This window comes from Lytechinus pictus, chromosome 2, assembly GCF_037042905.1.
Source record: "Lytechinus pictus isolate F3 Inbred chromosome 2, Lp3.0, whole genome shotgun sequence".
NCBI classification, from domain to species: Eukaryota; Metazoa; Echinodermata; class Echinoidea; order Temnopleuroida; family Toxopneustidae; genus Lytechinus; species Lytechinus pictus.
Genome location: NC_087246.1, coordinates 63,757,367 through 63,778,738, shown reverse-complemented (window position 1 = coordinate 63,778,738; position 21,372 = coordinate 63,757,367). Strand labels below are relative to the sequence as shown.

Here is a 21,372-nt window from a genome sequence, read left to right as displayed (position 1 = left end):
GAATCCAGGGGCGGGGACCTGACCCCCTCTCCATGGGGAATAATGTGATGTACTTTTTTAAAGACGGCGTGTCTAAAATCATGCTACCCATAGGCGTCAAGGGGAAAGGTGTGATTGGAGTGCAAACCCTTTTTTTATTGTCCGATATTTGTGAAAAAAAAGTGTCCCCCCTACCGGTGAATCCCGGATTTGTCGCTGTAAGACATAGGGTGTAGCATTATCTTCCATATTATTTTAGTTTCCAATTCTTCCATTTTGTTTGTATCTATTTTCTTTATTTCTTACTCTTGTCCTGCCCATTGGTTAGTTTCTTTTCCCTTATTTTTTTTCTTATTCCCCCCTCTGTCTTTTGTGGGGGGGGGGGCTTTAAAAAGCCGTTCACATTCCTGTCAACCCCAAAGCGCCATCTACAATTACAAGAAATATAGGTCGGTTGAAACGGTGATTTAATGATTACATATCACGTTGGCGCTTCCACCCTTTCATTACATTTACTAATGATAATCATGAATACGTGACCTACAATGCATATTGGATCAAAAGTATGCAAACACTGCATCATCAGATAGTATACAAGAACATTAAATATATACACAAAACTTCCATTTCTTTTATGATGACATGCAGAGGCAGCACCTTGGTATTTTGATTGGGGGGGGGGGAAGGGGAGGGGTAAGACCAACTAATTTTTTTTCCACAATTAGATTACAGAGGTATTCTTCTCCAAGATCTTTTTTTTTCTTCCACTTCATTTTCCTCTTCTTTTTTCCCCACTATTGTAAAAATGTAAGGGGTGCCCCACTGTACATCCTCGCTCATTACTACCTTTTAAATAGGAGAGGTTTGGAGCATGATATAGAGATACGCTCCTCAAAACCTATTTCATTTAATACTCTTCTTTCTCATCTCTTTTTTTCTTTTCTTTGTCCAATACTTGGAAAATCATATAGGGGAGTGCGTTAGTCTGACACACAGACCTTATATTTTCACATAGTGTACAATGCAAGGTCTGAAGTAGGAGACTAGATTCACTCATGATCTGTTGCTGCTCTACCACAGACAGAGAATTTGGAATCTAGTCTTCACTCTAGACGTGGCAAATTTTTTTAAGTGTCAATTAAAATCTGTATTCGCATACTTGGTGTGGGATGCTCCTCCTCTGTAGTGCCCCCTAACCAGTAGCACCACTACCATACCACCACAATCATGTTGGCTACCATCATCCATTTCAACCATTATCATAATCACAATCACCATCTAGTTGCTATTTTATCTTTTTTTTTCTTTGGTTGATACTCAGTTTGAATAAATAGAGAAATATATAAAAAAAATCATAACAAAGAAATTACCAAAATCAAGTGTACCAGGTAAGTGAAAAAGTTTGTAACAATTTAAATTTACGCTTCTTTTGAAACAGAGATATACAAAATGTATGCAAGAGAGGAAGCTACTGGAATAAAAACAAAACATTATTTATTTTGCATTCTATGACATGAAATATCAAATACATGTATTTTGATATTCATAAATTTAAACATTCATATGATCTTTAATTCAAACATTGTCAAGAAGCTCTCTTTTCAATCACAAATAATCATAGTGAAGACTTAACTTGTAGAACCAGACCAGGCTTTACATAAATAAAAGAAATGAAATAATCAATATTTCCAAACAAACAGCGATTGTCTGACACACTATTGTATCCCTGTCCTTATTTGCAGATTGTGTACATGGAATTAATCCTTGTATTCCTTTAAAATAAATCAAAAATTAAAACTGCCATGATTTAAAAAAAAAATTTCCCATCCAGTTTGATAGGTTTTGATTACTGCGATACTTCAATTTAACTTGGTTAAGAAGATTTCTCTTTTTTATAGAAATCAACCAATTGGGGTTCGACTTGGCATTTAACCTGTTGCTGACTGACTTGGTTATACTGTAATAAGCATGTTCCATAGACCTTAATCTGAATATATGCAGGCTCAGTCCCAAACGGGTTAATACTGCCTCCTTTAAATACTTACATATCAAATTCACAGTTAAAAATGAATGGCAAATAGAGTTACATACTCTAAAGGACAGTCCAGTGTCTTAACTCTTTATTTATTTTATATGGCATTAATATTACAAAGAAAAATACAAAAGTTGTGACAAATAAGCAACAAGAATATTCCCCACCACTTTGGTGACAAGGTTAAAGATATTAGTATTAGTATTAGGGTCAGCCCCTGATGCACAACACTTCTGCATGTTGATAAACATGTTGTGGAGCATTGTGGCCCAGTGGATTAGTCTCTGGACTTTGAAACAGAGGGTCATGGGTTCAAATCACAGCCATGGCATAGTTTCCTTCAGCAAGAAGTTTATCCACATTGTGCTGCACTCAACCCAGATGAGGTGAATGGGTACCTGGCAGGAATTTATTCCTTGAAATGCACTGAGTGCCGGAAGGCTGCTTGAGCTACAGCTGGGGTAATAATATCCAAATCCTTTGGAATCGCATAGAGACGTTATTCATAATGTGTTATGCACTATACAAGAACTGTCTATTATTATCATTAACTAAAAATGGTACCTTGTTATGTCTGAAGTTCTGCAAAATATTAATTTATCAGTGATCCTAGTACATAAAGGATGTGAATTCATGAAAACCATTTTCATACGATAAATATATTTAAGTTTAGGGTGATTTATACTACTTCTTTCTTTGTCAGATTATAACAGAAACATATATTTCTATGTCAAGATTTTTATGAAGAGTGACTTTTCACCCCTGTCCTCCCACATTTCAATCCACTATCTCATGATCTTTTAGTCTTTTCTTGAGGGTTGTCCTTTGTCAAGCCATCATGCTTTCAACCATTCCCTTCTCTTGCAATGACTGTTATGATACTATGACATGTTATATGCTGTATGTTCAATTGTTGCATGGAAACAAAATACTAAATCATTTAATCTCATTCCTCCATCTTTCCAGATATACATCTTCACTTTTTCAATTGCCTCAAATTGCTTCAGTTTTAAATCATTAACTGTAAAAAGATATTTTCTGGGATCACTAATCAATCCATGACCTTGTAAACTTTGACCTTTTGCCTCTAATTTGCAAATTTTTTTGTATGTTTTTTATAAACTGCAAAATGAAAATTCACAACACAACCAACAGAATCTTAGATTTCACATTGCCTAGTTTGTCTAAGGATCACATTCCATTTGGGTGTGAATTGATGTTCAATATTTGGCAAGTTGCCACAGATACAGTTTACTTTCTTGCACTTTGAAGCACTAATATTGCAGTGTGAAAAAGTGAATTTTGTCTTCTGTTCGATTCAGCATGATGGTAATTTGCATGTCACTAACTTTTAAGAAATAAAGTATTGCAACAATAAAGGGTATACCAACGTGAAGCCATTATAGTGAGTGTGATCCCATCGTAAAGACCACACTTTTCATTGTCAAATATGATGTCTTAAAGAACATGATGCAATTTACACATCAACTGGGAATAAATCTCCCACTGAAAGTAGTGTAATCAGGTATCATTCAAGAAAAGACATCAAACTGAAGGACTTCCAACTGAACGTACGTCCATATGAATGTGACACGTTCACAAATAATTATGTTCACACAATAATTAAGCGATCTAGAGCTGAAGGTACTGTGTCCACACAAAGATGATGACTGTTCTTCAGCAAGTTTTTGCGTTCACATATTAATTTAGCAGGGATCTACAGCTTACGTCAACAGAGTAGAAATCTCAACCTGAGAGTGTTCACATATAAATTGTTCTCATGCAGGACAGTGTGTTCACAAATCGATTGAGAAAAGATCCCCAGCTGAAGGTAGTGGGGCCAGTCCTCCAGTTACGTCTGGTAACAGAGATAGATCTGGAAGATTCTGGATGTGCGATTTCAGTTCCTTTCTCACAGTCGTTACTCGCGTTAGACGATCTTTATATTCCTGCAGGAAATCATAAAAAAGACAGTGATAATATTATTACAACTGATTACAGTAAATATCAATCTTTATGTTAAAAAGTTGAGGATTTTATGTCCGTTTACTTTTTTCTGTATTCTTTTATGATTTAAAAACAGCATGTATCCTAGAATCTATACATTTGCATAGAAATTCTGTTAATATTGAAACACTGCAGTCATATAATATAACAATGATTTATTTATATATGCAGGATAATGTCATGTGCTCTTAGGCCTATGACTGAATTCTCCTCTTGTGTACACACACAACTCCCCCCCCCCCCAACATTCTACACACACACACACACACAAATATATATATATATATATTTGTTAAAAAATCTTAGTCTGAAAGTTATCTTATGCAATATCTGTGATTCTTTCCAGGATTATCCTTATACAAGCTTCAATCTTATTCAACAAAAATTTGTTACAATATTGAAAGGAATACATTGTGATTGTAGCCCATGGCATCATCAGCCTATTCAGTACAGGCTGTTGGACACAAGATGGCGCACTGTAACTTAATACTGCCAAGCAATATAGTGCAGAGCTGCCAATCTTTCAAAGTAAAAATAGTAATCCAGAAGCTCAAAAGTCATAATTCTGAGATAAAAAGAGAACTTTGATTTTTGCCATGCGGTATTATATAAATATGCTAAGTTTGCCAACCCTACAGGATGGTTGTCGGGAATATTTATCAAAGGGTGCTACATAGCTCTTGTGAAGCACTAGCTTGCCTAGTCGGGCAAGTAAATTTCCCACTTCACAATGTATTACTATGTGTGTATTAGATATGTAAATACTGACCTACCGACATTCTACCTCAAAAGCGTAATGGCGTAATTTGACATGAAAATCATAAAAATATTACTTTTTCTTAAGTTGGCAGCTCTGTATAGTGTAAGCAGAGTTGGATAGCATGCGTTGTTGAGTTATGCAACAGCCACACCGGCAAAACCAACTCAGTACGACAAATCTATTACGTTATTACCAATGACATACATTGGTAAGGAATCAGTTGTGTTGGAGTAACTGTAGCATTTCTGTGTGCCCCCTAATATCTAATAGCACATAAGCAATGAAGAGATCAATAACATACAACTTTGAATCCTGACTTGATTTTCAAGAATTTGTAAAAATCATTTTCATAAAGAGTTTCCTAAAAAGAAATCAGGACATTAAAGAACTAAGTTGTAGCTTGCCTCATGTATGTGTAGAAACTTGTTATTTTAACCTGTACCCATGCTCTGGTACCATCCAAGCCAGACTTATTACACATCTTATTGTCTATTTCATTACGAATGTACAGGAAAGTACAGTATGCAGAGCTGTTATTTAGGATCTATGCTTTTTAAACGTAGAAAATTAACTTAAGTGGGCCCTTTTTTGTACAGAAAAAAATGTTTACAATAGCCAAATATATGATGAAAAATAGGAACTCGGGCTTCAGTCACAAAAGTCTGTGACAAAAGTTTTACATTGCCATTTAAAAGATGTTGAAGAGTGATGCCTTGCTCAATGACATTAAGTGCCATGTCTAGATTTTGAACCCCTGACTCTTGTGTGTGTTTGTGCAATCAAGTTTTTTACAGACTTGAATTAATAAGACATGATTATTTATGTCTCGATTCGACAATTCACGTCACCATCCAAAAGATGTGACCAGGGCTTGAACCTCTGCATCAATTTGTAACTTCCACATGTAACTTGGCCTACAGGTGCACGCCTTAACACCCAGCTGTCTAGTCTAGCACCTTAGACCACAAATGAACATAATATTCATTTACCTCTAGTTTCTTGAGAGATGTCCTGAGATGATGTTGCTGCCCTATCTTATACGATGTAAGCATTTTCATCAGTTCTTCACGTTGGGTCATCTCAGAGGATAGCCTGCTGTTATAATCTGATAACATCGATACAGCTTCATTGACCACTGACGATAGCCTCTCTGCATCATCTTTGTCTGTAATGTCCAAGAGAAAAAGGATCAAATTAATTCATATTGATAGTAAAAACTATCATTATAATTCTGAATACTCAAATAAAAAAAGCTGGACAAACAGCAATTAAAATAATTTAACTAATACAGAGTATTTATAAATTAAGCAACAATGCCACATAATGTGCTGAAGGAGCTTGGTCCATATAAATAATAATCTGCTTTTTAACAGCACTTAATTCATTGAGAAAATATCTGGATTGCCTGTCCAATGAATGATGAAAATTTTCCAATATTTATTTCTTTATACTTCCTTCCCTGTAGATTCTATTATGATGGGATCTAATGTAACTCGATTTTTCTGGTCCGCACCAGGCTCGCGCTAAAGTAGTCTGCACCACACAATTAAATTTGCGTCCAGTAACTATAGCAGAACCGCGCTACTTCTACGATCACCCAGTCTGGAGCGGGCCTGGTGCTGATAAAAGCAGCACCAAAATAGCCTGGGCCTGGTCCGGACCAGCAAGTTACTAAAAGCAGTATTACGGACTTTGTATTACAAAGTAGCTGCTTTTTTTGACTGAGCGGTTTGCAGAACCAATGCACCAAGTAGTTTGGCACCATTCACAGTCAATTTGCAATACCCCGGCCACACAATTTAAAGGTCAAGTACATACCAGAAAATTGTTGATATGAATCGATAGAGAAAAATCATACAAGAATGACACTGGGCAGTTCCACGGTTACGGAGTGACATTCAGAAACAATTTTTTTTGCATTCAAACAAAGATATCACCCATATTTGAATAGTTATTTTATTATTATTAATGAGATATGAATATTCATAAACATGGTTACGAAGTGACACAAAATGGACATGCATATTTGAGGAGAAAACATATTGCTCAAACTATGTGAATTTTCAATTGCTATCATAATTTTGATTTATTGATTGGATTCTATGTTGTTCTAGCTTTAATATGCTGCATTACATTAAAAAATTTGTGTATTATTTCATTAATTACGACTTAAAATGTAAACCAATACCCGGTTACGGAGTGACATCAGAAATATCCACTCATGGGCAACGTAAAATGAACTTATATTTTAAAATTTTTGTTTGATATGATGTAAAATGATGACCTTCAGATTATCCAAAAGAAAATTTTACAAAACAAGCAATAGTTTTCTGTTAAATTGAAATTAAGTAAAAAACAATACATGTAGTCCCATGTGTAGAATTTCTTGTATGGTTTGGATTCTCCTATAAGGAGATGCGTAAGAAAAAAAAATTGTGGCTATTTATGTTCCCCTTTTGTCTTTATGAAATTCCATATGAGTTTTGATAGAAAAATTTGATCCAGATTTAAATAGAGCCAATATAAATTTTTGGAAAATGTCCACTTTTGCTTGGAACTGCCCCACTGAAAATTTCATCAAAATCAGAGTAAAATAAGAAAGTTATGAAATTTTTAAGTTTCGCTTATTTTTCACGAAACAATTATATGCACAACTCAGTGATATGCAAATGGGAGAGTCGATGATGTCCCTCACTCACTATTTCTTATGTTTTTATTGACTTCATCCTTATAACATCCAACAAATGCAGCTATCAATGAATCATCAATGAATTACTTCAATGAAAGATAGTATGAACCTGACTTTAAAGCCTTCAAAGTGTTGCAGTTTCTCTGTCTGTAGCGGTAAACCTACAGAAATCAACTTCGCAGTTAAAAGTAATTGGCTGCAAACTGTGAATGAGAAAACTGAGAAATTCCTCAGATCACTGGTAACTTTCAATATGAAGTCTGCAGATGCCTACCGTTTCATTGAAGAGAAACGTAAGTCAATACTTAGCAACATCAACACTAGCCATGTTCGTAACGAGTATAAGTTAGCAGTATTCTCCAGATATTCTCTTCCATTAAAGCGATACGTCCTTACGGCTCATGATCTGACCAAAACTCAACTGGATGATCTGGACAGTGTCGTTACAAGACAGCTAAAATCATGGCTTAACATACCTTCCCTAGGAGCAACTTCAGCAATTTTGTATAGCTACGACAGAGTCGATAGACTACGGCTATATCTTCCTTCCAGGGTCTACAAAGAGTCCCATGTGTTGGCTCATGCGTCGTACGAGAGCTGACCCGAAGGTACAAGGTGCTCTGGATGCAAAGGTGTCCCGAGAATCGCAATGGAGCCTGAAAATGTATGTTTGTAACGCCGCTGATTGCGAAGAATACTACTAAAAGTAACTCAACACAACGAGATGAAAGTGGGTCCAAAATGAAGGTGAATATTAAACAACCATTGCTTGAAGAACAAACTCAATTTCGGCGACAAAAGGTAGAACCATTAGTATTTCAAGGTGACTTTTTGAAGTTAATTGAATCGGAACAGGGTGATCTTTCATGGATATCGATCATATTTGATCTACCAATGAAGGTATTAAGCTTTATAAGACATACTGCAATAAATGCCCTCCCTACAGCTGATAATCTCAAACGTTTGGAATAAGAAAATGAATACCCGATGTAAACTTTGCGGAAACCATGAAACTCTTGCTCACATACTGAATATCTGTACTACTCTCCTTGGGTCATGAACGTTTTACTACAGACATGATAGTATTATTAATTCATCAGTTGTGCAATCACTAAAGCAAATTAATAAAGCAGATCTATTGATATATGCTGATATCCCAGGTCACACAATAAATGGGGGAACTGTACCTAATGATGTAATTACAACAACAGAATGGCCAGATATTGTAATTGTAGATTCTAACAGGAATCAATGGTAATTGGGGAATTAATTGTATCTTTCGAGCCCAATATCGAAAACGCTAGGAGACGGGAATGGAACAAACACACACCTCTGATTTCAGATATTCAGGAAAACAGTTTTTCTTGCCGTCTCATATGCTTTGAGGTTGGATCAAGGGGACTTATAACTAAGGACAACAAATACCAGATAACTGCACTATTTAAGTCGGTCTGCCGTTCAGTGAAACCTCGCAATTATTTTACACCCATATCCAAGATAGCCATTCTAACATCTTACACGATATTTAACGGAAGAGCGGAACCATCGTGGGTAAAACCTGCGCTGCTCTGCCCATAATACTGATAATCCATAAGGGGTATGGTATGTCATAATAAAGAGTTCATTAACTACTCAAATGTAATTTATAATCTTATTTTGCTTTTGGAAAATTTTATAAGTTATATATATATACTACAATTAAACCATGCTATTCTGTTTCACATGACAAGCATGCATATACATTTTAACAGTATTCAGACATTATAAATTAATATCCATTAGCATTGAAATACTACTCTGTTTAATGATCTCAACTATTATGTATATATAGTATAATTCTATAATTGTTAATTTTGAGGTACCTGGCACATATTAAGCCCATACTTATCATTCTCTTAACACCATCTATTCCTAAATTATCTACGTTATACATGATTTCATTATACCATTATTTAAAATATAACTTTACATACCTGGCCTCTTGTGACTGTTTACCCTTCCCAGGCTTTATAACCTATTAATTACTATTTACTTAAAGTCTCTCTTCAATTGCATGTACATGTACTCCCCTTATCAGTTTTACTCTTTTTCTGTTTTGTTCTTTCGTTAAATTATGTATTTCTCTTGTATTTCCACATTTATCTCTTTAATGATCTGTATACCTTGTACCTTTCTGTTTACACAGAAAGTATCCTAGGTTATGTATTGTAAATATGCTGGCATCAAACCAATAAAGTATATTTGCTTGGAAAAAAAATAAGAACCAACAAAAAATGATGTGAGCATATACTTTACCTTTTAATAATTAAAAAAATTAACTCATGAACGCAGTAGACCGCCAAACTTAACTTAACCATAAACTGTTAAAAATAATGGTAATTCCACAAGTTCGGGGAGGAATTTTTTTTTCACATGACAATGAGGAGAAAATGAGAAATTTTCATATTTCTTACAATAAAATACAAAAGAAATAGTTACTGGGTGACATCATCAGTCTGCTCATTTGCATACCGACCAGGATGTGCAAACATGTATAACTATTTTGATAAATTGAGCGAAATTTTAAAATGTCCTAACTTTCTTATTTCATATCCGATTTTGATGAAATTTTAAGTGTTATGCTTGTTGAATTTTTCTCCTTTTATTCAAATCAAGTTAAAGTTGGGGTGGACTTGTCCTTTTAAGGATATGGATAATGATCTTTTCTATCAAGAGGAGTTGACAGAAAAGATTGAAGTTTATTAACATACATGAGGTGGTCCAGGTCACTGCGTCTGAACAAGGGTAATTTGGGATACTTTCTATCACTCTATTTGCGGTCAATATGTTTTTATTTTACCTTTTATCTTCTCCAGCATGCTAACATCTTGTACTTCCGGTGGAAGGTTGGCTATTTTTTCTCTAACAGATGCATCACTGGAAGCAGAGTGTTCTAGATCTCTCAAGACTTGGGCCATTTCATCAGGCTATAATGAAACATGTTAATTAAATAATTAATTCAAGTTCACATCACATTTAATGTCAAATCTCACAATTAGCAATAAATAGGAAATAGTAACATGATATTTCAAAAGAGCTAATTTAAGCATGTTGGATAATTCTTTACTGGAATATATAAAGGAAATTGATAAAGCAGTACTTAGGATATCACCAACATCAAAGTAGGGGAGGGGAGGAGGGCCATGTTTCCAATTACTTTTTTTATCATTATTAATACCGTAATTATTATTATTATTACTATTATCATTAGTATTATTAACATAGTCATCATCATCAACACCATCATCTGCAGCACATGCAATGTGTAATACAATTCAAAGTCTCTTTTTTACAAGACTTACATCAGGCATGTCTTCTATCTGTTGCAATTCCTCTTCTTCTTCATGCAGAATACGTTGAAGGTCTTCTAGTTTTGGTTTCTTAGCAGGAGCAGACTCCTCGTCTTCTTGCTCTCTTTTACTTTCCTGTTCGACGTCTTGTTGCGGAGGAGTATCAGCACCAACCTCTGCTACATCCGGCTCCGGCAGCTCTTCACCTTCTACAATCATACAGAGTAATAATCAGCAAATTATTTTAAAGAATCTAAATTAATGAGACATAAATGCTAGTTTTGGTAGGCCCGACATTCTAAGAATGAGTTTAAGCATTATCCAAAAAAGTGACCATGAAGGTATGATTTTGCAACATTTTCTGATTTATTTGACATAATATGTAGGGACAGTGATATTCCATTTTGGTTCTTTAATTTTCATGTTAGAATTCATAGGATTTACCTTTGGAAAGACAGAATTTATGTTTTGATGTGTAAATATTCTATGACAAAATAGAATTCCCATTCCAGATCAAGTTTGAAACATATTTACAGGTTTTCAGAGAAGGAGAAATTATTTCATAATTGAAAAAACACCCTTAAATATACAATAACCATGGCAACACAGTACCAGCACATTAAAAAAAAAACCTACATGTAAGTTTTGCAACTCTTCACTCCAAGACCAATGTGTGAGCCAAGTCCTGTAAGCATTGGGTAAAAACTGAGAAAGTACTTTGATTTGAATACGTGCCAATAGGCTGACCAACCAAATGACAGGCCACCTGTATGCTGATTCCCACACGCCCCTTTTGACAGGGAATAAACAATTGATTTATAATGCCTGCAACTTTCCCTCAGGTGTGGAGACCTGCCATACATACCATTATTTTCTTGTTCTATTTTCTTAAGGACATCCTTTTCAAAGACATTTCTGTCTTGCCAGACCTTGAGTACTTTTTGTAAAGCTGCATAAGTCTTTTCATCTGAAGTGGTACTACATGACGTTGAGTGAAAAAAAGGATAAAGAAATTTAAAGGTCAAGTCCACCCCACAAAAATGTTGATTTGAATAAATAGACAAAAATCAAACTAGCTAAATGCTGAAAATTTCATCAAAATCGGATGTCAAATAAGAAAGTTATGACATTCTAAAGTTTTGCTTATTTTTCACAAAACAGTGATATGCACAACTCAAATGAGACAGTCTATTGATGTCCCTCACTCACTATTTTGTTTTTTATTGTTTGAATTATACAATATTTCATTTTTTATAGATTTGACAATAAGGACCAACTTGACTGAATCATATAGTATTAAACAATGCCCATTCCACATGTTCAGGGAGGAATTAATCCTTGTTCCACTTGACAAGGAGGAGAAAAATAGGATATTCCCTATTTCATATAATAGAATACAAAAGAAATAGTGAGTGGATGACGTCATCAGTCTCCTCATTTGCATACCCAACAGGATGTGCATATAACTGTTTTGTGAAATTAAGCAAAACTTTAAAATGTCATAACTTTCTTATTTTACATCCGATTTTGATGAAATTTTCATTGTTATGCTTGTTGGATTTTTCTCTTTTTATTCAAATAAACTTTTTGTTGGGGTGGACTTGTCCTTTAACATAACTATGAATGATGTATACCTTGTAAACAGTATTACAAAACAGTTCATGGTTTAAACATATGGCATTTAACCTTTTTTCCCCATTTGTGCTGCAATAAAAAAGTGCCCCATAAAAATGTGGGCCTTGACTGAAATACATGTATATTGAAATTTAAGGTCAGGAATCACACAGATGAAGAGGAATAACTACTCACTCATACACATGTCCAAAAGCTGTAGGCATCACGCCTGCAAACTCCTTGTTGAAGTCCGGCCCCTTTTTCTTGCCATTTTGGACTACATCATTGGCAAGATAGATGAATCCCAGTTTTCGAGAAGGCTTTGCTGCTCAAAGAAGAACACACAATACACTGATGAATTTCATAGCAAGTAAGATAAAATGGAAGCAGCATTCAGATCTAGTCTGAATACTCATGAATTTCTAGTTATGAAGGACAATAGACGATGGGCACAAAGGTGGTTTTGATAACTGTCGGTTGAGCCCATGATTGATAGAAAAATTCTTTGTCTCTTGAACAAAACCAGCAGTACGAATTGTTCATTTGTCAACAAATGGTATACCAAAGTTCATACAATGAAAAGACTGAACACTTCGCCGACTCGCGTAACACTTTGCATCGATTTGCGTATAAAATAGTTAGAGTGCCAAGTCTTTCCCATGTAGTGTCGTTGATATGAATATAAATCGCGCGCCCTCTTCAGCTTTTCAGACGAATAATTTCTATATCACTTCTGATATACTTGCTTACTTGCTTTAAGTTAAGGCGGCACTCGTAAACATCAAGAAAAAGGATTTGGAGTAATCAACAGTGGGATAAAACAGCAGAAAAGTGACTTCATATCGTTCGGCAAGTTTAATACAATAGTGTAAATCCATTAAAAAAGTGATTAGGCATCGGAATGTCACACAATCCCATGGAAGTGTTGGATGCGTGGTGCCTCTGATTTTCTGAGTGCAACGCATGTAATGCTTCCATGGGTGGCAATGTTTGGCTTATTTTCTCTTGTTCTTGTGGACAAATGCTTGATTTTTTTTACATTGTCACTTTTCATTACAACTATTCATCATATAACTTGGCTCTTACGTAAATTGATTTCTTTTAATTATTTTTTCTACATTACAAATAGAGATTATTGAATGACTTTTTCTTGCAATTTTACTTTCCATCAATAGAGGTTAGAAGGCCTACACAAAATATGCAAAAAATAAAATTTTTGAGCTCTCTGGTGAATACTAAAGTGACCCCCAGAAGGCATTCCCCCAGTTACCAATTAAAAATAAATTGCAACTGAATGGAAATGGGTATTTCGGGTTAAAAAGTGATTAATGAATTTTCAAAAAGTTCTGTCTCGTTCGTTCTCCTTCTGTCATGTCTGTCAAAATTGAAAACAAAATGGCCGATCGATACCGAACGCGACAGAGGTCTAACTTTTCCTTTTTTTTAGGGTCCAGTTTGTGCCTCGATGTCAGGATTCTGTGTCTCACGATAGTCCTTCATCCATATTTAAACGAGGTAACTCACCAGGAAAGTGCATATTTATTTTTTCCCCTTTCCGATTTCACCCTCTAAAATAGGGTGGGCAATGGCACCAGATTTGTGCAGTAGACATGTGTAAAAAAAGTCAATGGGTGAATTAGCCTCAAATTTTCATTCTATATTTTGAGTGCACAATGTAGTTAAATGTAGTAACATCTTCATATTTTCTGGTAGCCAAGTTGATTATCTATCAATGTGACATGTTTCCATGGCAGCTCACAGAGGCTCAAACAATCTAGGTCAGCATTATGATAAAGACTTAAAAATGCCTATTTTCAGCCACTAGCCCACATAGTATAGCCTATGGCATGTATGGGGATGGGCCAAAATGCTATATGCATCTCCAGACACATTTACGGAGCATTTAAGCCTTATTTTTCACTATTTGAGAAATTTTCTAGTAAGTTTTGAGCAATGTCTTTGACAATAATGCTAATAAAGATTATTAAAGTTGAATTAAGAAGACGATTCCAAATATTGAGATATTAACATTAATAGCAACCTTACAACCCCCCAAACACTAAGAGGTGATTCGACCCCCCATTTTCTTTTTTCAAAATAGTGAATTTGAACGATTTATCCCTACCCATTTTCCCTGAGTTCGCTCCTGCTATGCCTACCGAGACGGGTGTTCTTTGACCGTGACGTCATTGGGAGGTATTCGGTCCCGGTGTAGTAAACAAGGCAGTGCCGTTTTGTGTACTATGCACGTACGCCTTCATATTTACTTTTGTGTGAACGATACTGAAAGGAAGTAATAATTATTCAAAGACATATAGTCAATAATATATCCCCACATTGTTAAAAATTGTTCTTTTTTATAGCGATTTTAGACAATTTTAATGCCTTGTTTTCGTTCGGGACTGTGTCCGTGGCAAAACAAGTCATAATGGAATAAACTGTAGTTGTATCTGCGAGCTGGAGAACTTGTAAAGAGGAAATGATTAAAAGTATATTTATGGCCGTACTATTATTCCAAATATGTAAATTCCCTCAGAATGATACCATAGACCCTAAAGGAATAATTTCAAGGCGAATAATATGAAATTTGATCGAAATCTTCTCACCAGTCGATAACGTAGCAGACGTGTTATGACATATTTATCCGCGTGTGACGCGGCTCTTGCAAAAAACACAGTTGGTTTCGGAATTGCTTTGTGCCGACCGGCCGCCCGCTCTAGCTCAGCTAGCTGTCGAATTACCGCATCGGTCGATAAATATCATAAACATTGGTTTATGATATTTATCGACCGATGCAAGTATTTGACGATTTATAATATTTTCGGCCAATGGCAATGCAAGTATTTTTAAAATCTAAGTTGGCGGCTATACACGCGTGTGGTATCTATAATCTAGGTATCGATAACATTACCTTGAGCGAAGTTCGTGCAGGCTCCACTCCACTTCACTACCTCTACACTACGCTCCACCTACCCGAACTTCGAGACCATGAACTCGATCAGATATTTCGAGTGACAAAAGGTGGGATTTTATGGGGAGAAAATACAAAATTCATGCAACATCACGATCTTTAAAAACAAGTAAAACTAATATTCTTACTTTACACAAAGTTTCACTTCTTTTCCATGCTTCTATCAGTCTCAAAATTGATGATTTAGAGCCAACATGAAGTTCCTCACACGTAATAATTCACTGCCGATTTCAGAACATCGCATGCGCGCGAGGGTCCGAGCTCGGACCAGACCCGGTACCTCCCGCATGCGATGTTTTGAAGTCGGCAGCGCATTAATATTTATACGTGTGAGGAACTTCATGTTGGCTCTAAATCATCAATTTTGAGACTGATAGAAGCATGGAAAAGAAGTGAAACTTTGTGTAAAGTAAGAATATTAGTTGCACTTGTTTAATTTTAAAGATCGTGATGTTGCATGAATTTTGTATTTTCTTCCCATAAAATCCCACCTTTTGTCACTCGGAATATCCGATCGAGTTCATGGTCTCGAAGTTCGGGTAGGTGAAGCGTAGTGTAGCGGTAGTGAAGTGGAGTGGAGCCTGCACGAACTTCGCTCGAGGTACGATAACATAGACTTCAAGATGGCGACCATAACAGACTGGGTAAGTGAACTCTCGTGCTCTAGTTAGAGTTCTTTAAATTTCATACTATTTATTGAGAAAAAAATTAATCCAAAATATCAAATTCGGGTGGGAAATATTGTTTTGGCCCATTTACGTTAACTTAACTTATTAAGTTTGGGCTCAAAACAAATTATACAATCTGTATTCTGTGATTTAGATCTACTGTAACCGTGGGAAATCCCACTCCTAGTACCAATGAGGTCCAAACATTAACATGTATGGACCTCATAGGCGACAATGCGTTAAAAACAGGTTAGAACTTCTAAACGTACTGTTTCCTGCACCCAAGTATGATATTACTCCCAAAATATGAGTTTTGTCCTCGTTTGTTTATCATTTATTAAAAGATTGCCCATTAAATATATTCCTATTCCTAATTTGAATTTAATAAAATAAAGGGAAACTTACATTTGAGTCATTTTTCGATCTTTTTTTGGCAGTCAGTCCGGTCACCGTCGAGTGCGATCAAAGCGGTATGAAGCTGATTTTCAGATCACGTGATACGTGTGGTCATCACCTGATCAATCGACTATCCTTTTTTAAAGACCGCAACAATTATAAATTTTATTATAAAATATATATAGAATGAATAATTGCATGATATTATATATATTTCTACAATTAAAAATATTTTGTTATATGAATTTAATATTTGACGTAAAAATCGCTATTTAACAAAATATTTATTAAAAATAAAAAATCAAACAAAATAAAAACGCCTTGGACACAGTGCAAAAAACCTAACAATTTGGCCGCGTTCTTAACAACTATCGTAAGGGGCGCTCTATTTATAAATAAAGTTGCATATGTAGCTGTCTACCGCGACAGGAACAGCCGCAGAATTGAAGCCAGAAGCGTGGGAAATTGCCAGAAAATTCAAGAAAAGAACCGGTGAGTACCGATTTAACAGTACTAATTTATTAAGTAACATTTATTGAATCAATACAAGATTTATTTTTTAGTAAAACAAACTTAATACAAAGCTTAGTTCTAAGCTAGGGCGGCCCAAATGCGCGTGAGTGGAGTCCCAGTTTATTAGCACGGGTAAGTATTGGGGTGTCGCCTAGAGTGGGAAATCCTAGCCTCTACAGAGAGGAATGATCCCCAGGCCCAGGCTTCATGCAGGAGTAAGCCTACGTATAGTAGATGACTTTTACTCCCCAGAAGCCTCCAGCCCAGGCTAGTCCCGCCGTGCGCCGCCGCTGAGGGTCGCGTCGGTCGGCAGATCTTGCAACCAACCCGTGGCGCCGGGCCGTGACCTGCCCGACCAAAAGCCTGGGGAGCCTGCCCCTGTCAGTGTCAGTGTGTTCGTCCTACCTTTCACGAGCAGTGTGTACCAGACAGTTACTATTTTCTTAGCATGCTTCCGATGATGAATCAGCCATAAGGACATGGTCTGGATGCTCTGCTGTGTATTTGTCAGCGTAGCTAACTTATCAGAAAGCGCCTTTTCTGTAAAAGAGCTCATTATTCTTTGTAATTGTTGACTTTATTCAGTGACGTTTACGGCCGGTCGCGTCGAGCCACAAAACACAACGGTGTCCCCGAAAATTCGAATAGAAAAAAAAAAAAGAATGTCACTTAGCTTGCAATGCTAAATTTTTTTAAAGTAATGACAATGTTTTATTTCTCTCCAAAAAAAAAAAAAAAATATATATATCATATTTATAGTAAAAGCAACAGAACATTTTAATTTTTCATATAAAAAGAAATACACCATTGAACATTATTTAAACATAATGAACATGCAACATAATTTAACTGAAGGTCTGAGAGAAGCTTAATAGACTTGACGAGAGAGCTAGAGGTAGACGTAGGTAGAGGTAGACGCGTGCGGAAGAGGAAGGGTTCTCGCGGAGCTCTTCATTTCCTTCCAATTTTTGGTGTTCATTTATCAGAATTGCTATTTTTTCATCGAACCGCATCTTTTACGGATCTTTTCGGACCAATATTTGGATTTCTTCTGCAAAGAGAAAGCAAAGGTAAGCAGGATTTGTTGGCCCTCAACTAATTCCCATTCCGCACACACTAACGCATAGGCTAACACGTATTCTTTTGAATACCCCGCCCTGTAGCGGCGGACCAATCATGGCAGAGGGTCACGCGAAAACGGAACCGCCATTGCAAGATACCACTGACGATGAATTCCGGACTGTCACGTACGCACGATCACCTAAAATCAAATTTCGCGGCAAACGAAGACGTGAAGGAAGCTTGGACGTGGAAAATATCACGCCCAGGGCGAAATCTTCGTCAGATAGTACAAGCAACACAACTTTTACGATACACAGTACCCCATCCACAAACAGAAGGGTCAATTTTACTCTGTATATTAGCCCAATAGAAAAAAACAAGAATTTCAACAACGTTAATCCCATAGAAATAGCAAGAGCAATTAAATGCACCTGTCCCAATCCAATTGACAATATTATCTCTCTCCCTCATTGCATTATTGTCAAGTGCAAAAACCAAAAGCAAATGACCGCTCTTCAACAAATAACCCAAATTGGCAACATCCCAGTAAAAATAGAAGAAAAGCGAGCCGGAGTGAAGGGCGTTATTCATGGGGTCTCTACAGCTATCTCAGAAGAGGAAATCAAGCAAGAGCTAAAGACCCAAGGAGTTTCTTTTGCAAATGAGAATTACTAAGAAAACAAAACAAAATGAAAATGGCCCCATCGAAGAGGTACCCCTCAAAAGTGTGATCCTAACATTCAATAAAACAAATCTACCCCAACAAGTAAACTTATGTTTTCAAATTTTCCAGTTAAGATCTTTGTACCCCGTGCTTCAAGATGCTTCAAATGTCAACGGTTTGGCCACGGCATAGCTCAATGCAGAGCAAAGATACGTTGTGTAAGGTGCGGAGAAGCACATACTTTTGAGGAATGTCAAAAGAAAGAAGATAGGAAATGTATCAATTGCGGGGGCAGACATTCTGCAGCATAAAATGGCTGCGCTGTGGCTAAAAGGGCACAGAAAATACAACACATAAAAGTAACTAAGAACATAACTTATATATGCTAACGCCGCAAAAATGCTCGCTAATGAAGAAAAAACAGCAGAAAATAACTTGACCACGCCTCATAATGTAGACTCTACTAACAAGCACCAAATTGATCCCCTTGTAGCTCAAACTAAATCCGCCCCTCCGATGGTCCGTCCAAAAGAACCCCTCCCCCAAAAGGCTGCACCACAAACAGAAGTACCAATGGATCTTAATTATGAACATACAAAAGAAGAACATAGATACGAGCCTAAAACGGAAGGTAATTTTTTAACAACAGCAGACAATGAACAGATTATAAATTTTATTACCTATCTTATATTCATTTTTGTGGAAGGAAAAACAAAGAATGAAGTTTCAGCTCTGGTGGAATCGGTAACTGGACGATTGCTAAGAAGTGGATCTACCCCTACCCCACAGGCAGAAGGAGGTAGCTAGTTCTTTTCTTATCATGGCGTCCCTAGCAATATTGCAGTGGAACACACAGGGCCTACACTGCCATGGCAGTGAACTTATTAGATACCTAAGCAATCCTCACAATTTATTCTATCACATTATTTGCATACAAGAAAGTTGGTTCGGGGAAGATCATATTTTTAACATTCCCAATTATACATGTATACCCAGGAACCGTATGAATCAAAATAGAGGAGGGTGTGCATTTTACATCCACAACACGGTCGACTACTTAACCCCTCATTTTGATAAGGAACATGCATGAAATCCAACATATTAAAGTGTATTTTGGCGAGTCCCATATTGGCATAGTCGATTTTTACAATCCATGTCAAAAATTAAATGAAAATATTTTAAATAAATTACTAACTGTAGCCTGTGGTACTGATATAGGTTTCTCATACTAGGAGATTTTAATTCCCATAACAGCCTTTGGGGCAGTGTGAAAAATGATCATAACGGACTTATCATAGAAGATTTCATTAATAAACACCATTTAGTTATATTAAACGATCTTTCAGGAACAAGGCTTGATCCTCTCTCTGGAAAAATGTCCAATTTGGATCTTAGTTTAACTTCCCCAGCTTTATCGAACCGATGCTCCTGGGAGGTCCTCAACAATTCTTTTGGCAGTGATCATTTCCCTATATCGATAGAGCTTTTTATGGATATCTCTAAAGACACCGCACCTCGAAAAGATAATTTTACTCATAGGAAATTTTGGTCTTTCAAAAATACAAAATGGGCTGATTTCGCAAAGAAGTGTGAAGAATTGATGGATGAATTCATAAATTTTGAAAGTCCTCAAGAATTTTATACTTTTTTCATAAAAAGTCTTATAGATGTTATTCTTAAGACAGTTCCTTCTAACACAAAAACACAGCATAACCCTATTCCTTGGTGGACTCCCGAATGTACCAAAAGCATAAAAGCGAGGAATAGAGCTAAAAATAAACTAACAAGACATATATCTGTACAAAATCTTGCCCCTTTCAAGGAAAAAAAGGCAGAAGCACAAAAAATTCTACGTAAAACGAAAAAGGAATATTGGGATTTATTCTGCAAAAAACTCAACCGTTTCGTTCCCGAAGGCAAAATATGGGCAACAATCAAACGGATGAACGGCATAACTAGCAAGAAATCTAACAGAATGTCGGCACTTATTGAAAATAACAAGGTAATAACAAAAGATCCAGACAAATCAGAATTATTAGGTAATCATTTTCAGGAAATAGGATCATCTACCTTTCCAACAAAAAAAAACAATTACCCAACCTTGAATTTGAGATTTTTCAGGCACAATCTGAAGGTTTAGATCATGTAATAAATGAATCTTTCACAATTTTGGAACTAGAAAAGGTTCTCAAAACCTGCAAAAATTCAGCCCCAGGTAAAGACAACATCCCTTATATCGTTTATCAAAATCTTCCTCTTAAATCTAAAAAAGTAATGTTGAAAATAATGAACAAAATTTGGGACTCGGGAGATATACCACATGAAATGAAACATTCTACTCTCGTTCCGATTCTTAAGGAAAAGAAAGATCCTAAACTTGTCTCTTCATATAGACCTATAGCTCTTTCTTCGTGCTTCTCCAAAATATTTGAACGCATGGTTAAAGGAAGACTTGAATGGTACATTGAAAAACATCATATTTTGCCTCCCATAATCAGCGGCTTCCGAAAAAACCACAACACCACTGATAGTATTGTTGATTTGGAAAACACTATTAAAAAAACTATTAACAATGGAGAACATACTTTGGCTCTATTTTTAGACGTCGAAAAGGCGTACGATAGATTGTGGATAAAAGGTCTAATTTACAAATTATTGCAGTGTGGTATAAAGGGTAAAATGCTAACT

General features: G+C 36.0%; 1 protein-coding gene across 1 annotated transcript; it reads right to left on the bottom strand.

The window, feature by feature from the left end:
* Window positions 1-1,794: 1,794 nt before the first annotated feature.
* Window positions 1,795-17,686, bottom strand: LOC129253812 (regulation of nuclear pre-mRNA domain-containing protein 1B-like). Its single transcript, XM_054892239.2, has 7 exons — window positions 17,364-17,686; window positions 12,606-12,735; window positions 11,662-11,774; window positions 10,809-11,005; window positions 10,307-10,433; window positions 5,768-5,943; window positions 1,795-3,960 (listed from the first exon to the last, which is right to left on the bottom strand). Exons 1-7 carry the CDS (start codon window positions 17,512-17,514, stop codon window positions 3,808-3,810), a joined length of 1,047 nt encoding a protein of 348 aa, XP_054748214.2. The 5' UTR covers window positions 17,515-17,686; the 3' UTR covers window positions 1,795-3,807.
* Window positions 17,687-21,372: the final 3,686 nt, after the last annotated feature.

Excerpts from the sequence above, each read along its gene's own strand:
- LOC129253812 (XM_054892239.2), bottom strand. The coding sequence starts at position 17,514 with ATGAGCTCTTTTACAGAAAAGGCGCTTTCTGATAAGTTAGCTACGCTG. Across the intron at positions 11,775-12,605 it reads GCTTTTGGACATGTGTATGA|TACCACTTCAGATGAAAAGA; the intron begins GTGAGTAGTTAT and ends AACGTCATGTAG. Across the intron at positions 10,434-10,808 it reads AGATAGAAGACATGCCTGAT|CCTGATGAAATGGCCCAAGT; the intron begins GTAAGTCTTGTA and ends GTTTCATTATAG.